This window comes from Haliaeetus albicilla, chromosome Z (assembly GCF_947461875.1).
Source record: "Haliaeetus albicilla chromosome Z, bHalAlb1.1, whole genome shotgun sequence".
Lineage (NCBI taxonomy): Eukaryota > Metazoa > Chordata > Aves > Accipitriformes > Accipitridae > Haliaeetus > Haliaeetus albicilla.
Window position 1 is genome coordinate 24,948,063 of NC_091516.1, and position 13,891 is coordinate 24,961,953.

Here is a 13,891-nt window from a genome sequence, read left to right on the forward strand (position 1 = left end):
TGTTACTTCTGCAGGTAATTCACCCATTTATTGATAGGGTGTTTTCACTTCTGTGCAAAGCAGGGATACTAACATTGTTGAAATGATGATAGGGAGAAAATAAGGACTGAAGAATGTCAGAACTTACTTTTCTGTATAAAAGGTTTTTCATATAGTAGGCAAATGTAATAACTGATGGCTGCTCAAACTTCTAACTTTAAACCTTTTTTACATGTTTCCTCTTTGCTGGTAAAATAAACAGCAGTCATATGTATATGACATTGTAGATAAATTATGTCTGTCACTCAAGTTTTACGGAGCTTCCTAAAACCTTTCACACTCAGTAACTTACTTACACTTTGATCTTTTTAAATACTGTCATGTATTCTAACAGGTACTCTGAGGCATATAAATAATCCTGTTTAACATGTCACTGTGTGATGTGTCCCATATAGTATTTTTGTACTTTTGCATATGCAGCAGCACTTCAGGTAAAAATAACAAAGAAAAGAGTGTCTTTCTGGATTGTTTCCTATAGCAGACTTTTTGGACTACTGTAAACTGTTTAGTTTGGGTTTTGGTTTGGGTTTGTTTTTTGTTTTTTTTAAGAATGAGTTACAGCTGTCAAGTTTAACTGGTATCGTGGAGGAACAAGACTTTTTAAAAATGTCCAGATTTTTACTTTTTTTCTATTAAATTTTATACTTTGCACTATAGCACGAAGATGTAGCACAGTTTATGGTACAGTTCTTTTCAGGGATGTAGTCATTGTTAGAAGCTTGCTCAATTACTGTTGCACTTGTCTAAATTTCTTTTGTAGATGCATTTGAGAATTTAACTTGCCCAGCAATGAAATATTTCATGCTAACAAGAAGGGAAAGGAATGAAAGGAGATACAGTGCGTTAAAAGTAGTTAATCACTGTAGTGTTCCTTGGGGAATAATTTGTATTTAATATAATAATTAGAAAAGTAAATTTGGATTGTACAGCCTAATTGTCTCACCAAGTAGATCTGTGCACAGATAAGGCATTTTGGTGATCTTACTATAAACTTCACAAACAAAATGTGAAACAAATTAATTTCAGTTCCTTTATTTTCTTATTGAAAAACTAATTTAGGAAAGAAAACCAAATCTGAGGCATGTGTTTGTATTCCTTCAAACAGGTGGTCAGTCAGACCAGGGCTACGGGTCAAAGGATGAACTTTTAAGAGATGATGGAGATAGTCTTCATGCAACTGAAACACAAGTAGAGAAAGATATTTCTTCTAAAGCTGAAGACCTAATAGGAGGTTAAGTATGCGTGTTTACATCGATGAAGGCTTTTTGTAATAAATCTGCTTCATGCATTAGACTACTACAAATAACTTGATGTATTGAACTCATAATGTTGCCAAGGTCAAAATACGACTGTGTGAAATCTGGTGGACTACTTCTGTGCCCTAGATAATAGCAGTGGAATATGTATAGGTAGAAATAGCCCTTTATTAGACTAATTAATATAGATGGAAAAATTGGACAAGTGCTGGGGCACACAGTATTTTGTATTCCATTCCTCTAATTTGTTTATTTGAAAACATGGCCATTTTTTTAGCTGTACCAGTTGACCTAATAAAAGGCACTACTTTTTCCTACAAACTCTTCCCAGCTGTAGAAAATGTGGTCATCTCCTGTATTCTGTCCAGATTTTGCCCTTAGTTTCTCTGTATTTTGTCCTTCTCACTACTGAATCTGTTTCATGTCTGTGTTACTAGATCCTTAATGGGAGTTAGGACTTCTAAAACTGTCATTAGACAAATAGCCCTGCATGAAAATCTTAGAACTGCTGTTCCTGCTCTACTTTTGTTAGTTGAAAAAATAGCAAGGGAAGAAGTTGGCATATGCTCTAAACTTGTGAACAGCTAAGTGCTCTGCATAATACTGTCTACTGTCATCTGTCTGGGTATTATTTCCAGGAAATGCTCAGTACCTAGTAAGGACTGATCCTTTAGGTTGTAATTACCTAAGGGAACAGTATTTGAGTTTGTATTTTCCGTAACAGTGCAAATTAAATTATTTAATTAAATTAACTGAAGTTCTCATTCTTTTTCTTGTAGAGGTTTGTACTGAGAAATCTGATGAAAAGCAACAGCTGAATATAGAAACACATAGTCCAACGGACCCACCTTCTTGGGGTAACAGCATTGTGAAAGTTCCATCTGGCATTTTTGATAGCAGTGGAAGGAAGAGCAGTGGTGGTGAGTCATTGGGTGAAGCAGAGCTTGCTAAAGTCCTGATCTTATTGTGCTGTAGTGTTTTGCAATCTTTTTCATGCTATGAAAAGAAACAAAACTTCTATCTGAGGTGCAAATAATCTCACACATTTGCTTTCTACCGTTATCCTTTGAAGGTGGCTTAGAAGCAACCTGTGGATTCTAAGGTTGACAGTCAGAGTTGAGTAGATTGAAATGAAGATTTTCCCTTTCCCGCACTGAGAGTCTTTCAGTAATGTATTAGAAACTCAAGAAAATTAGGGTCTCTAGTCTTGATTTTGTCACCTAAACTCTGCTGACCTTGGACAAGTCTCTATTCCTGTGGCTTACATTGCCAATGTATAACCTGGGAACAATGCATGTTGACTTTGTGCCATACAAAATTTGTTTACATATCTGGAGCTTGAGGAAGACTTATGGCTATATAAAAGCCAAATCTTGGGGCTTACTGGTTTTTCTGCCTTTGTGCCTGTCCTTGGCTGTCCTCTGTTGGGATCCTAATATAGTAGAATTCTCATACTTATGGAGGTTTTTGCCTCGCTAACAAAGCTTTCTAGGCAATAAATATTCCCAATTCCCCTAAGGAGTGGGAATATTTGTAAGATTAGTTTATATCTTCCACATGCTAAATTTAATCAGCTTTCTCTAAATATGACTGTGTCATAAACAAAGTAATGCTTCTGTGTTGTTCAGACACACACGGTAGGTTTTTTTCAGAACCAGAATGAATTACGGAGTTTGATGTATAGATCTGTGAATATAGCTCTGGAAAAAAAAAAAATAGAGCAATCTTTACTTATAATTCTACTTTCCTTTACTTCATGGATGTAGTACCTACTCTCTCCTGGTGTTAGCACAGGGAAAGGAGGTAGAAGCCATAAAAGGCTTTGACTTCAAGGAGTAAAAGAGTAGATAGTAGATGCCTTTTGATCTGCAGGATGCCTTTGCAGCCAGTAAAATAACTTGTTAATACTAGTGTAATTCTTAATGGATAACTTGAGATTGTGGTGCTCCCAGTCTTCTCACCGATGAGATAAGGAGATTTCACATGATTTCAGGAAATAAACATTTTTGATGTCTATGGGTACCATATTAATGCCTTTTCTCTTTTAGAAGCAGGTTCCAGCCCACTGTTCATAACTCAGGATTCAGTTGAAGATGTAGTCTTTGGTGATGTTTCTCCTAAGAAAACAAGTGAAAAAGGACAGAAGAGGCAGAAACTGTTTTCAGAGAGAAGCTGCAGTTTCAGCAGTGAAAGCAGAGCAGGAATGCTGCTGAAAAAAGGCAGCTTGGACTTGCATTCTAAAGAAATAGCAATAATGATGGGAGCAGATGCCAAGATTCTAACAGCAGCTTTATCTGGGTCCAAAACTTCACCGTGTCATTTGAATAAATCCCACAGCTTTGAAAGTATTGTTGACCAGCAGGTTTCTGGCGTAAGTGGCACTTGGAGTTGTGTGACTGAGAGTGATTGGGAATTGGAGCATAGGTCTTCGCCGGTGCTGGAAGAACCTGGGGAAGGGCAGGAACATCTTGAGAATGGAGGAGATGAAAACATGACCACCGTGGAAGACATGAACCTTGAACAGTCAGCTGAGTCAAAAAAACGGAAACCAGAATCCAAAGATGCAACTACTAAAAGGAATAGCTTTTATGGAGTGGTTAAGCCTATTGAAAGGGAAGATGTTGAAGTAGGCTTGGACCCTTTATCTTTGCTGGCTACTGACAGCATGCAACCAAGGCATCCGGAACCTGAGGAAAAGTTGGTGTCACCAGTTGCAGCACGTAATTTGGCAGATGAAATAGAGAGCTATATGAATCTGAAGAACCCGTTGGGTAGTAAGTTTCCCAGCATGGAACTGCACAAGCCAGAAAGGGAAACAGAAGCCTCTGGTACACTTGGTCACTCCCAAGAAAGGAGGTCAAGCCTGCCTTTGGATCCTGTCCTGCCATCCCCCAAGTCTTATGAAAATCGGAGAAGTCCATCTGTCTCCAGATCCAAAACATTCACTGGACGACCAAAGCAACAAACCCATCCACGAGTTCAAAAGGAGCGGTCTTCATCTTTGACAGGACTGGGTCGTTCTTCTCCACATGGCTCATTAGGATCTGTTGTAACAACTTTATCCAATCTGAAGTTAGACAATATACTGTCTGGACCAAAAATGGATGTTCTGAAATCAGGCATGAAGCAGGCTGCCAATGTGGCCAGTAAGATGTGGGGAGTTGTAACTTCAGCATATAGTTATTCAGATGATGAGGCAAGTGTTTTTCAATATGAAAAATTTTGGGAGACAAACTTAGAGGGGTAACTTCCATGTTCAGAAGATTGTATTTTATGTGTGGTGGAGTTTTTCTCTGTCATTAAAAGCCACTTTTCAGACAGAAGCAAATTAAATGGTCTTGGTGCAGTAAATTTAAACTTTGACTTTGTGTTCTCAACATTCCCTCCCATTTATTTATTTATCTATTTATTTATGTTTAAAGAAACTGCACCAAGAAACTCTAGTAAACAAAATTATGTCATCTTAAATGATATCATACTGCCTGTCCTATTTTAAAAAATTAAGAAAAGGTTGTGAAAACAAATCACAAACCTAAGAAGCTGGGTTGGTGAGGATTAAAGTTGAAAGTAGTAAAGGACAGCCTGAGATCTAGTAAATTCACTCATCAGGAATTTGGAAACTAAATGTTATGGTTCTAGTGTGAGCACACTTGATTAACAGAGTCTTTTTCAGAGTAAAACATTTCAGACTATAATGGCATGAATGAACGAGGAGATGGAGGGATGAGTATTATAACTTCCCCCTTTCCATATAAGTCTTTTTATTGTGCCTCCACATAGTTTTCTCTCTTAGAAAGGCCTCTGCTTGATCCAGTTCACCCCTTGATCTGGTGTTTGGCTTTAAGGATCTTTTGTCTCCTCTCTTCAGGCTGTTAAGATAGCTTCTTGTTTCCTTTTTCAAATTATCCCTCCTTTCCCCAACCACCATAAAAGGTGGGAAAGGGGAAGATAGCTGTCTGGCTTTATTTATACATGAAACAAATTTAACTGATGTTACTAATAGGGTCCTTCCTATTAAATAAAAAAAAAAGGGTTTTCTTATTTTTTTTAAACCAGATTTTGCCTATGACAGTGAAAACTCACTGATTTGCTTTCTTTCCTGAGTTCTTTTGCTGTGACCTAGGTTTTCCTGTGTGCCTTTCTAGTATACTGATCTATTCTATAGAATTTTGTTTAATGGCACATCATAATCTCCTTAATGGGACTTATTTTCATTTCCTTCAAGGATCTTTTCATTCTCTCCTCTTTAATTTCTGCAACTTCCCTTTTTTAATATCCTAATAATTATACTTTGTCACATCCTGTGTCTTAGTGACTGTGTTATTGCTACATTATTTCAGCTGGTATGTTTCATTCCCGTCTTCAATTCTGAAAATATGACTTCAACTCGGTCCTTTTTTCTGATAATTCCTTCATTTTGTGTAATGACTGCCAGATCACAATTACTTGCATCATTTTTCCTCTTTCTCCTGTAGTGAAGAAGTTTACATCCCTGTTGCTTTGTCACTCAGTATGATCCTCAGCTAAGTATTTTCACTGCTAAAGCCTTTCATTTTTCCCCTATCCTTCCGGTTTGTCTAATAGCTGCTCTTTTTGGGGTTGTCTAATAAATTTTTACAACAGGATTTCATCTTAATCTGCTACTATTTATTTATTAGGATAAAGATGGAGGTCAAGTAATGAATCTGGGAGTACTCAAACATACTAATTTTTTTCTTCTTGTATTAAAGGAAGAAAACAATCGAGCTGACTTTAACTTCCCTGCTGGTTTTGAAGATAATATTTTAGGAGATAATCTGTCATCAAGAACTGGTGTCCCGGGGCTAATTACGAATGAGCTTGCACAAAGCACTACTAGTCTAGGCAGTAGCAGTAGCAGTGGAGATGCAGGAAGACAACATTACAGTGCAGGTGAGATTTTTTTTGTTTGTTTCCCCCTCATAACTTGTTTATAATATAAAAACCAAACAACTGTGTGAAATAATTCGCAACAATGGAAGCTATGGTAGTCTGAAATTATTTCAAGCCCTTAAGATAAGTACAAGCAAATTTGTACTTGTATTCTATACTCTTCTTTTGCAGTAGCAAATAGCTAATTCTCCTCTCTGTTGAATATATAAAAAGTTGATACAAAATACAGGGATTTAATTGTGAAAATACTTCCTCTGTGTATGTGATAAGAAGGTTCCTAACTAGTTATAGCCAGGAACAGCTGCTCATTCATGTAAAGTCATAATACCCTGAAAGTTCTTGAAATATTAGTACAGAAAAGTAAAGCGGTGTTCAAAAACTGCAAATAGTTGCATAACTAACAGAGGCAGCTCTTTTGGCAGGGGGGGACCAAACTGAAAACAAACAAAAGAAACCAACCCCCCAACCCCAAACCCACAAAAAACCCAAAGCAACACACAAAAAAAATGCATCAGCTTTACTGTGGAATAGGAGGTATTGGATGCATACTTGATTTGAAGCTGTGGAGGTAAATAATTGATGAATATATGCCTATTGCTAAATTGTCCTTCTCCCCTCACCCCAGTTCTAAAACTAGATGAAGTAAATCTAATCATTTTGAGTTCAGATTTGATTCAGTTAGATTTGATTCTTATTTTGAAAAAAAGATGTGTTGCTGATCCAGCTAGGAGTTTGGTTTAGCTCTCTTTGCAGTACTTTAATGATGCAAATATCATAAAGCCATCTGCATCAAGAGAAGAAGAGCTATCTTGCAGACTGAACATAAGCTGGCCCTGTCTAGCAAAATCTTGATGAGATACCTCCTAGTTCCAGTTAGGAGGGTTATAAGAACTAACTATAAAGAGTGGCAGCCATCAACAGGATAGGTAAAATTAGTTCACAAACATAAACTTTAGCTGAAGAAGCAGAGGAGTCTTCTTCATGATGAGGGCACTGTGGTGGTGATTTTTTGTGTAGGGAAGTTTGACTGGGCTTGTCAGAGCAAGTAACGCTGATAGTTTTGCTTCCTAAAACTGATTCTAACCATTTCCTTCTGGAAAATACATTCAAAGTCCTTTCCCCTTCTCCTGGGCAAAGCTTATAACCCTAAAACCCAGCCTTACCAAAGAAAGATTATTTGTTTTACTCCAGTATTAGCCAGGCAAAACTTAAGCACTGTAATGGCATATTTCGTATCATGTGTCTCACCTGGTACTATCCTTCTGTTTGCTATTTACATATGGATGTATCATTCAAGAAATCTTGAACAACTTTTTAGAATATATATATATTGGCAATCTTAGTGTTCTTTGCCTTTCTTTATTCTTTCTTTGTATCTTCAGATTTTATTCACTGATGCTTTTTTTTCTTTTACCAGTCTGTGATATATTGGGCTAGACAAAAATAACTTTGAAATGTTAATCACAAAAATGCTATTTATCTATATTTAATTATAATATCAGTGAAGTTACAGAGCTACACATATCTTTAGCGATGTCCTGGTACAATTCTTGTCTTGGTCGAACAGAAATTACTTTCTTTGGGAATGGATGAATTGCTCTCTCCTTGAATACAAGACCCAAACAACTTTTTCTGTACAGGTGAAGTTTCATTCCCAAGAAGTATGAAAGTCCTAGATTCTGAGAAGTCAGAGCACAGCTCTTCACATAATACTAGTTTATCCAGCATTTTCCAGAACTATGCAATGGAGGTAAGATTAATAAACTCACAGATGAAAGATACAATTATTCAATATTACTGTATGCATTTAATTACCTCTTTAGTTGGATTGTGGTTGGATTTTTCAAAACAATTTTTTTCCATGTTTCTACTACAAAGATGCTTGATACTTTTAGCCCAGGGTGTGACAGTAGCTTAAAAAAACCAAGTGTGTTAAATTCTTTAATGCATCTCTCATATATAGAGAGAAGAGACAATTGAGGGAAGAGTCAAAACTTGAAGTGAGACAGAAATTAGAGAGGGAACAAGTTGGTTTTTTTTTTTCCTTTCAAGCTTTTTTTTTTTTCCCCTTTATGAAAATTATGTGTTGTCACTAAGTAATTGTGGTGGGTTGACCACAGCCAGCAGCTAAGCCTTCACACAAGTCTTCACCCAGGCACTTGCTTACTCCCCCCTCATCAGGATGGGGGAGAGAATCAGAAGGGCAGAAGTGAGAAAAAAGCTTGAAGATGAAGACAGTTTAAGTGAATTGGGGGAAAAAAAAACAAAACAGGACGGGGGACAACAAAAAACAAGTGATGCAAAGGCAATCAGTCAGCACCATGACACGCCAAGCAACAGCTACCTTGCAGAAAACTCCTCCCCACACACGTAGTTTTATTGCTGAGCGTGACATTATATAGTATTTCTTTGGCCAGCTGAGGTCAGCTGTCCTGGCTGTGTCCCCTCCCAAACTCTTGTGCACCCCCAGCCTCCTTGCTGTGTTGAGGACAGAATGAGAAAGAAAAGGCCATGATCATGTGTGTAAGGCATGTTCAGGAATAGTTAGAACATTGGTGTGTTACCAACATGGAGTTGGTCACCATTCTAAAACACACCACCATAAAGACCACTATGAAGAAAACTAACTCTATCCCACCCAAACCCAGAACAATAATGATTTAGTATGCCTCTCTGTTTCAGTTATCACTTGTAGATCCTTTCAGACTTCAGATACGTAGGCAATGGTCACTGCATTTGCCTTGGTTGCTTTTCTTTTAGTTGTAGTGTTATTTTGCTAGGTCCCATGTAATTTTCTTTTACATTTGATCTTCTTGCCGTTGGGCAAATATCTAAAATACATTAGATCTAAAATATATTATATGCTGAGGACTCTCTCCCATGGGTTGAACCCCACGCTGGAGCAGGGAAAGAGAGTGAGGAGGAAGGAATGGCAGAGACAATGTGTGATGAACTGACTGCAACCACTCCCATCTCCCTGCACCACTTGGGGGTGTTGATGTAGAAAAGTTGGGAGTGAAGTTGAGCCCAGGAAGAAGGGAGGCATTGGGGGGAAGGTGTTTTAAGATTTAGTTTTTATTTCTCATTACCCTACTTTGACTTTTTATTGGCAATAAATTAAGTTAATTTCCCCTAGTCGAGTCTGTTCTGCCCTTGACAATAATTGCTGAGTGATCTCCTTTATCTTTATCTTGACAAACATGCCTTTTGTCGTATTTTTCTCCCCCTGTCCAGCTAAGGAGAGGGTATGATAGAGCAGCTTGGTGGGCATCTGGTATCCAGCCAAGGTCAACCCACCACACCACTATAATAGTTGCTTTTGTGTTTGGTTGGTTTGTTTTTTGGTTTGTTTTTTTTTCTTTTTTTGAGAAGTAGACATGCACTTATTTATAAAATTCAAAACAATTCGTATATGCTGAAGGCTTCATAGGAGCAAGCAATTGCAAATGCTAAATTAGTAACATTTCAGGGTACTGCTTCTTCCAGGTCTCAAAATACCTAAGAAAAATACATTATTAGTATTTGCATTTCATAGGTAAATGTTATGTGGACAAGATAACTCTGGGTATAGTGATGAACTCATGCCTCCCACCTGGCATTCTGATATGTGTTAAACTCCTGTGCATACTAAGCCTATAAAGCCAATTATAGAAGAACCCTGAAACAAAACTGGTAATACTCATTCTTTGCTGTTCTAGGTATTGATGTCAAGCTGCTCTCAATGTAGAGCTTGTGATGCTTTGGTTTATGATGAAGAAATTATGGCTGGGTGGACAGCAGATGATTCAAACTTGAACACCACCTGTCCTTTCTGTAAAAGTACCTTCCTACCTTTACTTAATGTTGAATTTAAAGACCTACGTGGCTCTGCAAGGTTAGTGGGTTTTATAGATACTCTCTTTCTGCCTTTGCATTTGTACATGGTTATATCTTTTCATGGAAGGATCTTAGTTATATCTCCCAGTATTTTTGTCTAGATGTTTGCAAGAATGTCACTGCCTGTTTGACAGTCATGATTGTACTGAAGGAAATTTTAAGTCATGTAAACTATGGACTTGCATTGTAAAACAGCCAAAAAGCAAAGAACTGGTTGCCTTTTTACCACTTTTTCTTTTCATATTTTCTTTGCAAGCATAACTGTACAGAAAGTATAAGTCTGTTTTCATTTTGTTTAGCTTCAGAAGCAAAGCTAATGGATCATGAACTTTCTAAAAGAGTATGAAGCAGTTTTGAAATCTGTCAGCAAAGAATTTTTCCCAAATTAAATTTACTAACAGCTTGTAGTTACAGATGCTCCAGCTTATTGTTTCTCCAGTAGTTCTCCAGTTTAAGCTTCTCTGCTGACTATTTTTACCGCTTACTATTTTTACCTCTTAATTACACTGTGAAGGCTGGAACTTATTTTAAGGTAATTTAAAATGGATTCTCACTGTAGTGGTTATTGCTGTGAAACAGAGCTTCCATTAGTGTTCTCTAATGCTGAAACTGAACATCTGTAGAGTGTGTACTTTAAAAAGCTTAGCAAAGCAAGACACGTTCCTGTTATCTTGTGCCTATAATGGTGTATGGTCTTCTAGTCTGTAATGTCCCATTACAATAACAATCAGTTTCAGGGATGTGTCAGCTATTGCTGTATTGTTGCTGACTGGGAACCATGACAAACTAAGGTCACTTGTAGTGACTTATGTCCAGCATAGAATTTCTTATTTTGCAGATCAAATCTCTGTATATGTTCATTTACTCTGCCTATATAAGTTACAGTGGAGAGAGTAGGATGAAGTTTGTGGCTGTTGTCAAAGGTTTTAATTTTGTGTTTCCTCATTTTTGCTACTTTTTGAAAGTAAATGTAGAAAATAACTTTTAAATTATTTTATTCTTACATCTTAACCTTTGTATTTCTCTCCCCTCCCATTCATGTTGTAACTTAGCTTTTTCCTGAAGCAAAGTACCTCAGGAGATAGTTTACAGAGTGGTACCCTTCCATTAACCATGGATCCCCTGGAGCACAAACTGTCATCCAGCCCAGCTGTTGCTGACTTGATCAGTTTTTCAGATCACGCACAGCCCAGCCACACCATAGCTGAAGAAACTAGCTCTGCAGCTGAGCAGAGGTAGGTAAAACAGGGTTGTTAGTTCTGTCAGAAATGTATCAACACTTACTGTACTTCTCCCCCACTTCTAAAGTGAAGGTTGGCTCATGTACCAAATATGGTGGAGAAGCACAATTGTAACTTGACGATCACCTGTTTCCTCTCATTCTTTTTGCATGTTTTAAGTGTGCTTTTATCAATTTGAAGTAAGCTGGTTCCACTAAATGAGTGAGTTTTAGAGATAAAATTATAGAAATAAATCTTCAGGTCCATTGGCTATTGAGCAATTGGTAAAAATTCTACTCTGTATTGTTAGAACACACTCACCTTTTAATGACACACAGAAATTTAAGAATTACTTCTCCTTTCCATGTGTTTAGAATTTAACAAGAAGGACACTGCATTATGGGGAAAAATAACTCAATTTGCTGGAATACTGTTTTTTGAAAGAAAGCTCTCAGAGCACTCAACGCTTGTACCGAGCATCCATTCTATGACCAATACCAATGTAGAACTGAAACTCAGATAAACAATACCACTTTTGAAACAGTTTGAGAAAAAGAAGCATTAAGGAGAAGGTGTCATGTTGGAAGAGAGAAGAACTGAAATAGTGCTGCTATGAATTGTGACTTTTTTTCTGGGATTTGTTGACAATTTGATGTAAAAAGGTTGTTGGTTTTTTTTAAATCCTTATTCCGTTTGGAATTCTTGAGTATCAATGCCTGTGAGCTGATGAGCTACTGAGCTAATGCCTGTGTCAGAGTATTAAAACTTAAATCAATGTGATAGTAGTTAGTCTTAAAACTTAAAAAATGTGAGGTGGTATTGCTTGTATTAATCTTAACCTTGATGTTATATATTTTTAACTAAAGTCAAAGTTGGGAGGGAAAGTCACCCCTAAATTAATCTCTCTCTTAGCAGATTATTTGGAAGCAGACACTTTCTGTTTCACTAGGTGTTTTTTCTCGTGTATTGTAGTTGAATTGTTTTTATCCATTGTTTCAGTTATAAGGGGCACAAAATGAATATTCCCAGATCTGCAAGTGGCTTGATTGTATGGGTTAAATTTGACAAGTCTGTAACAGAAGTTTGCTTAAATTATCTTGTTGGATGAGTTTGACACAATTTTATTTTTTCAGTTATTTTGGCATGCAACTTATAAATTGTTTTCTATAATATTTTTTCTCTGCTTATGACATTTAGAGAAAGTAAACATAAAGGGAAGAGGAAGTACAAATGAGCATAGTCAGAACAAGATAATCTTTGTGTGTTGACAAAACTGCACATGGCTGTTTTTCTACACAAGATAAAGATGTACCAGAGCAATGGTACCTATACAGACCTGCAATGCTTTCAGATTCATGTCTTAGTTTTTACTTAGCTGCTTTTCTAGGGGGATGATTATACTGTTCTGAGAGGCATTTTATTTTGTTTTCCCTGAACTGTAGAGCTAACTGGGTAAATATGATTCCTTATTAATAGAGAAACTTGCTTTGGGATACTTACTTGGCAGCCTTTCTCTGCTTTCTTCCTATTGCCGTAGGAATGCTGAATAGTTTCATATTAGCATATTCTCTTCTAAAATCCAAACAGTGATGTGGCAGAAGATCAGAGTAAAGATCCCAGAACCATGAAGACATCTGCCAATAATCCACCAAAAAGAGGAGTGTCCTTGACTCGGAGCCACAGTGTTGGAGGTCCACTGCAAAACATTGATCTTTCCCAGAGACCATCTCATGGCATTTCAACAGTTAGTCTTCCAAATAGTTTGCAAGAAGTTGTGGTAAGTCTAGAAGCTGCACATTCAGTTGACAGCAAAATATTGAATGCAATGAACTTACAATCAATAATGTTCTACTACTAGCATTCTTGTCCATTTGGGGAATGGGAATGGCCAAGCATATTTTCATGTTCTTATGACAAAAAAAGTCTTGGTTCAGTTAATCTAAAATTGTTTTTCAGTACATTGTACAAATGGTGCTGCTTGATTTGAAATGTTCTCTCTAGCAGAATGAAGCTAGTCTTTGTCTTTCTGAAACTGGAAGTTTGATTTAAAAATAACCCACCTTCTACAGCAGACTAAACACAGTAGCGCAAGCAACACCCTGTTACAAGAGTGAAAGTTTTTTCCTTTTCCACACATTTACTTACACTCCTCCTTTATGTTCTGTTAGGCTTACCTGTTGAGTGGATGGGAGAAGGTAAGAGGCAGTATTGAGGCTATTACATGATTCTTGCATGTGAAACAGTGTTTCTCCTCTCTCCTGGTGCTTTTTATTGGCAAGAAGCTGTCTTAACATGTGAACTCATGGTTCAGTTCTAGAGCTGATGTAATTACTGACATTTTTCTGCAATCTCCATCACCGCTGGCTTAGTACCAGCTCAGATAGCTTGAAACTGCATAATGAAGAACAAGTTACAACAAATTAGCATTTTCTCTTTTTCACATAATAGAGAGAGCTTAAGTGATTGTTCTTTAAAGTTAAGAAACACCTCAACAGTCAAAACTGCTGATGCTATTAAAGTTATTGTGTGTTCAGTACTTCCAGAGGCTTCTTCCAAATATCAAAAGAAACTGTACAATGGGGGATTTTC

The 13,891-nt window shown here is 37.1% G+C and overlaps 2 protein-coding genes across 4 annotated transcripts in view; one reads left to right on the top strand and one right to left on the bottom strand.

Annotated features, from left to right (window-relative positions):
• The window catches only part of DENND4C (DENN domain containing 4C), a 78,747-nt gene that overhangs the window by 54,309 nt on the left and 10,547 nt on the right, over positions 1-13,891 (top strand). For all 3 annotated transcript variants that reach the window (XM_069776027.1, XM_069776029.1, XM_069776028.1), the window contains 8 exons: positions 1,145-1,270; positions 2,075-2,215; positions 3,344-4,495; positions 6,030-6,206; positions 7,847-7,956; positions 9,905-10,080; positions 11,135-11,317; positions 12,890-13,079. In XM_069776027.1, coding sequence (XP_069632128.1) covers positions 1,145-1,270; positions 2,075-2,215; positions 3,344-4,495; positions 6,030-6,206; positions 7,847-7,956; positions 9,905-10,080; positions 11,135-11,317; positions 12,890-13,079 — 2,255 coding nt within the window. The remainder of the gene's footprint in view (positions 1-1,144; positions 1,271-2,074; positions 2,216-3,343; positions 4,496-6,029; positions 6,207-7,846; positions 7,957-9,904; positions 10,081-11,134; positions 11,318-12,889; positions 13,080-13,891) is intronic.
• The window catches only part of RPS6 (ribosomal protein S6), a 55,132-nt gene that overhangs the window by 20,284 nt on the left and 20,957 nt on the right, over positions 1-13,891 (bottom strand). The window lies entirely within an intron of this gene.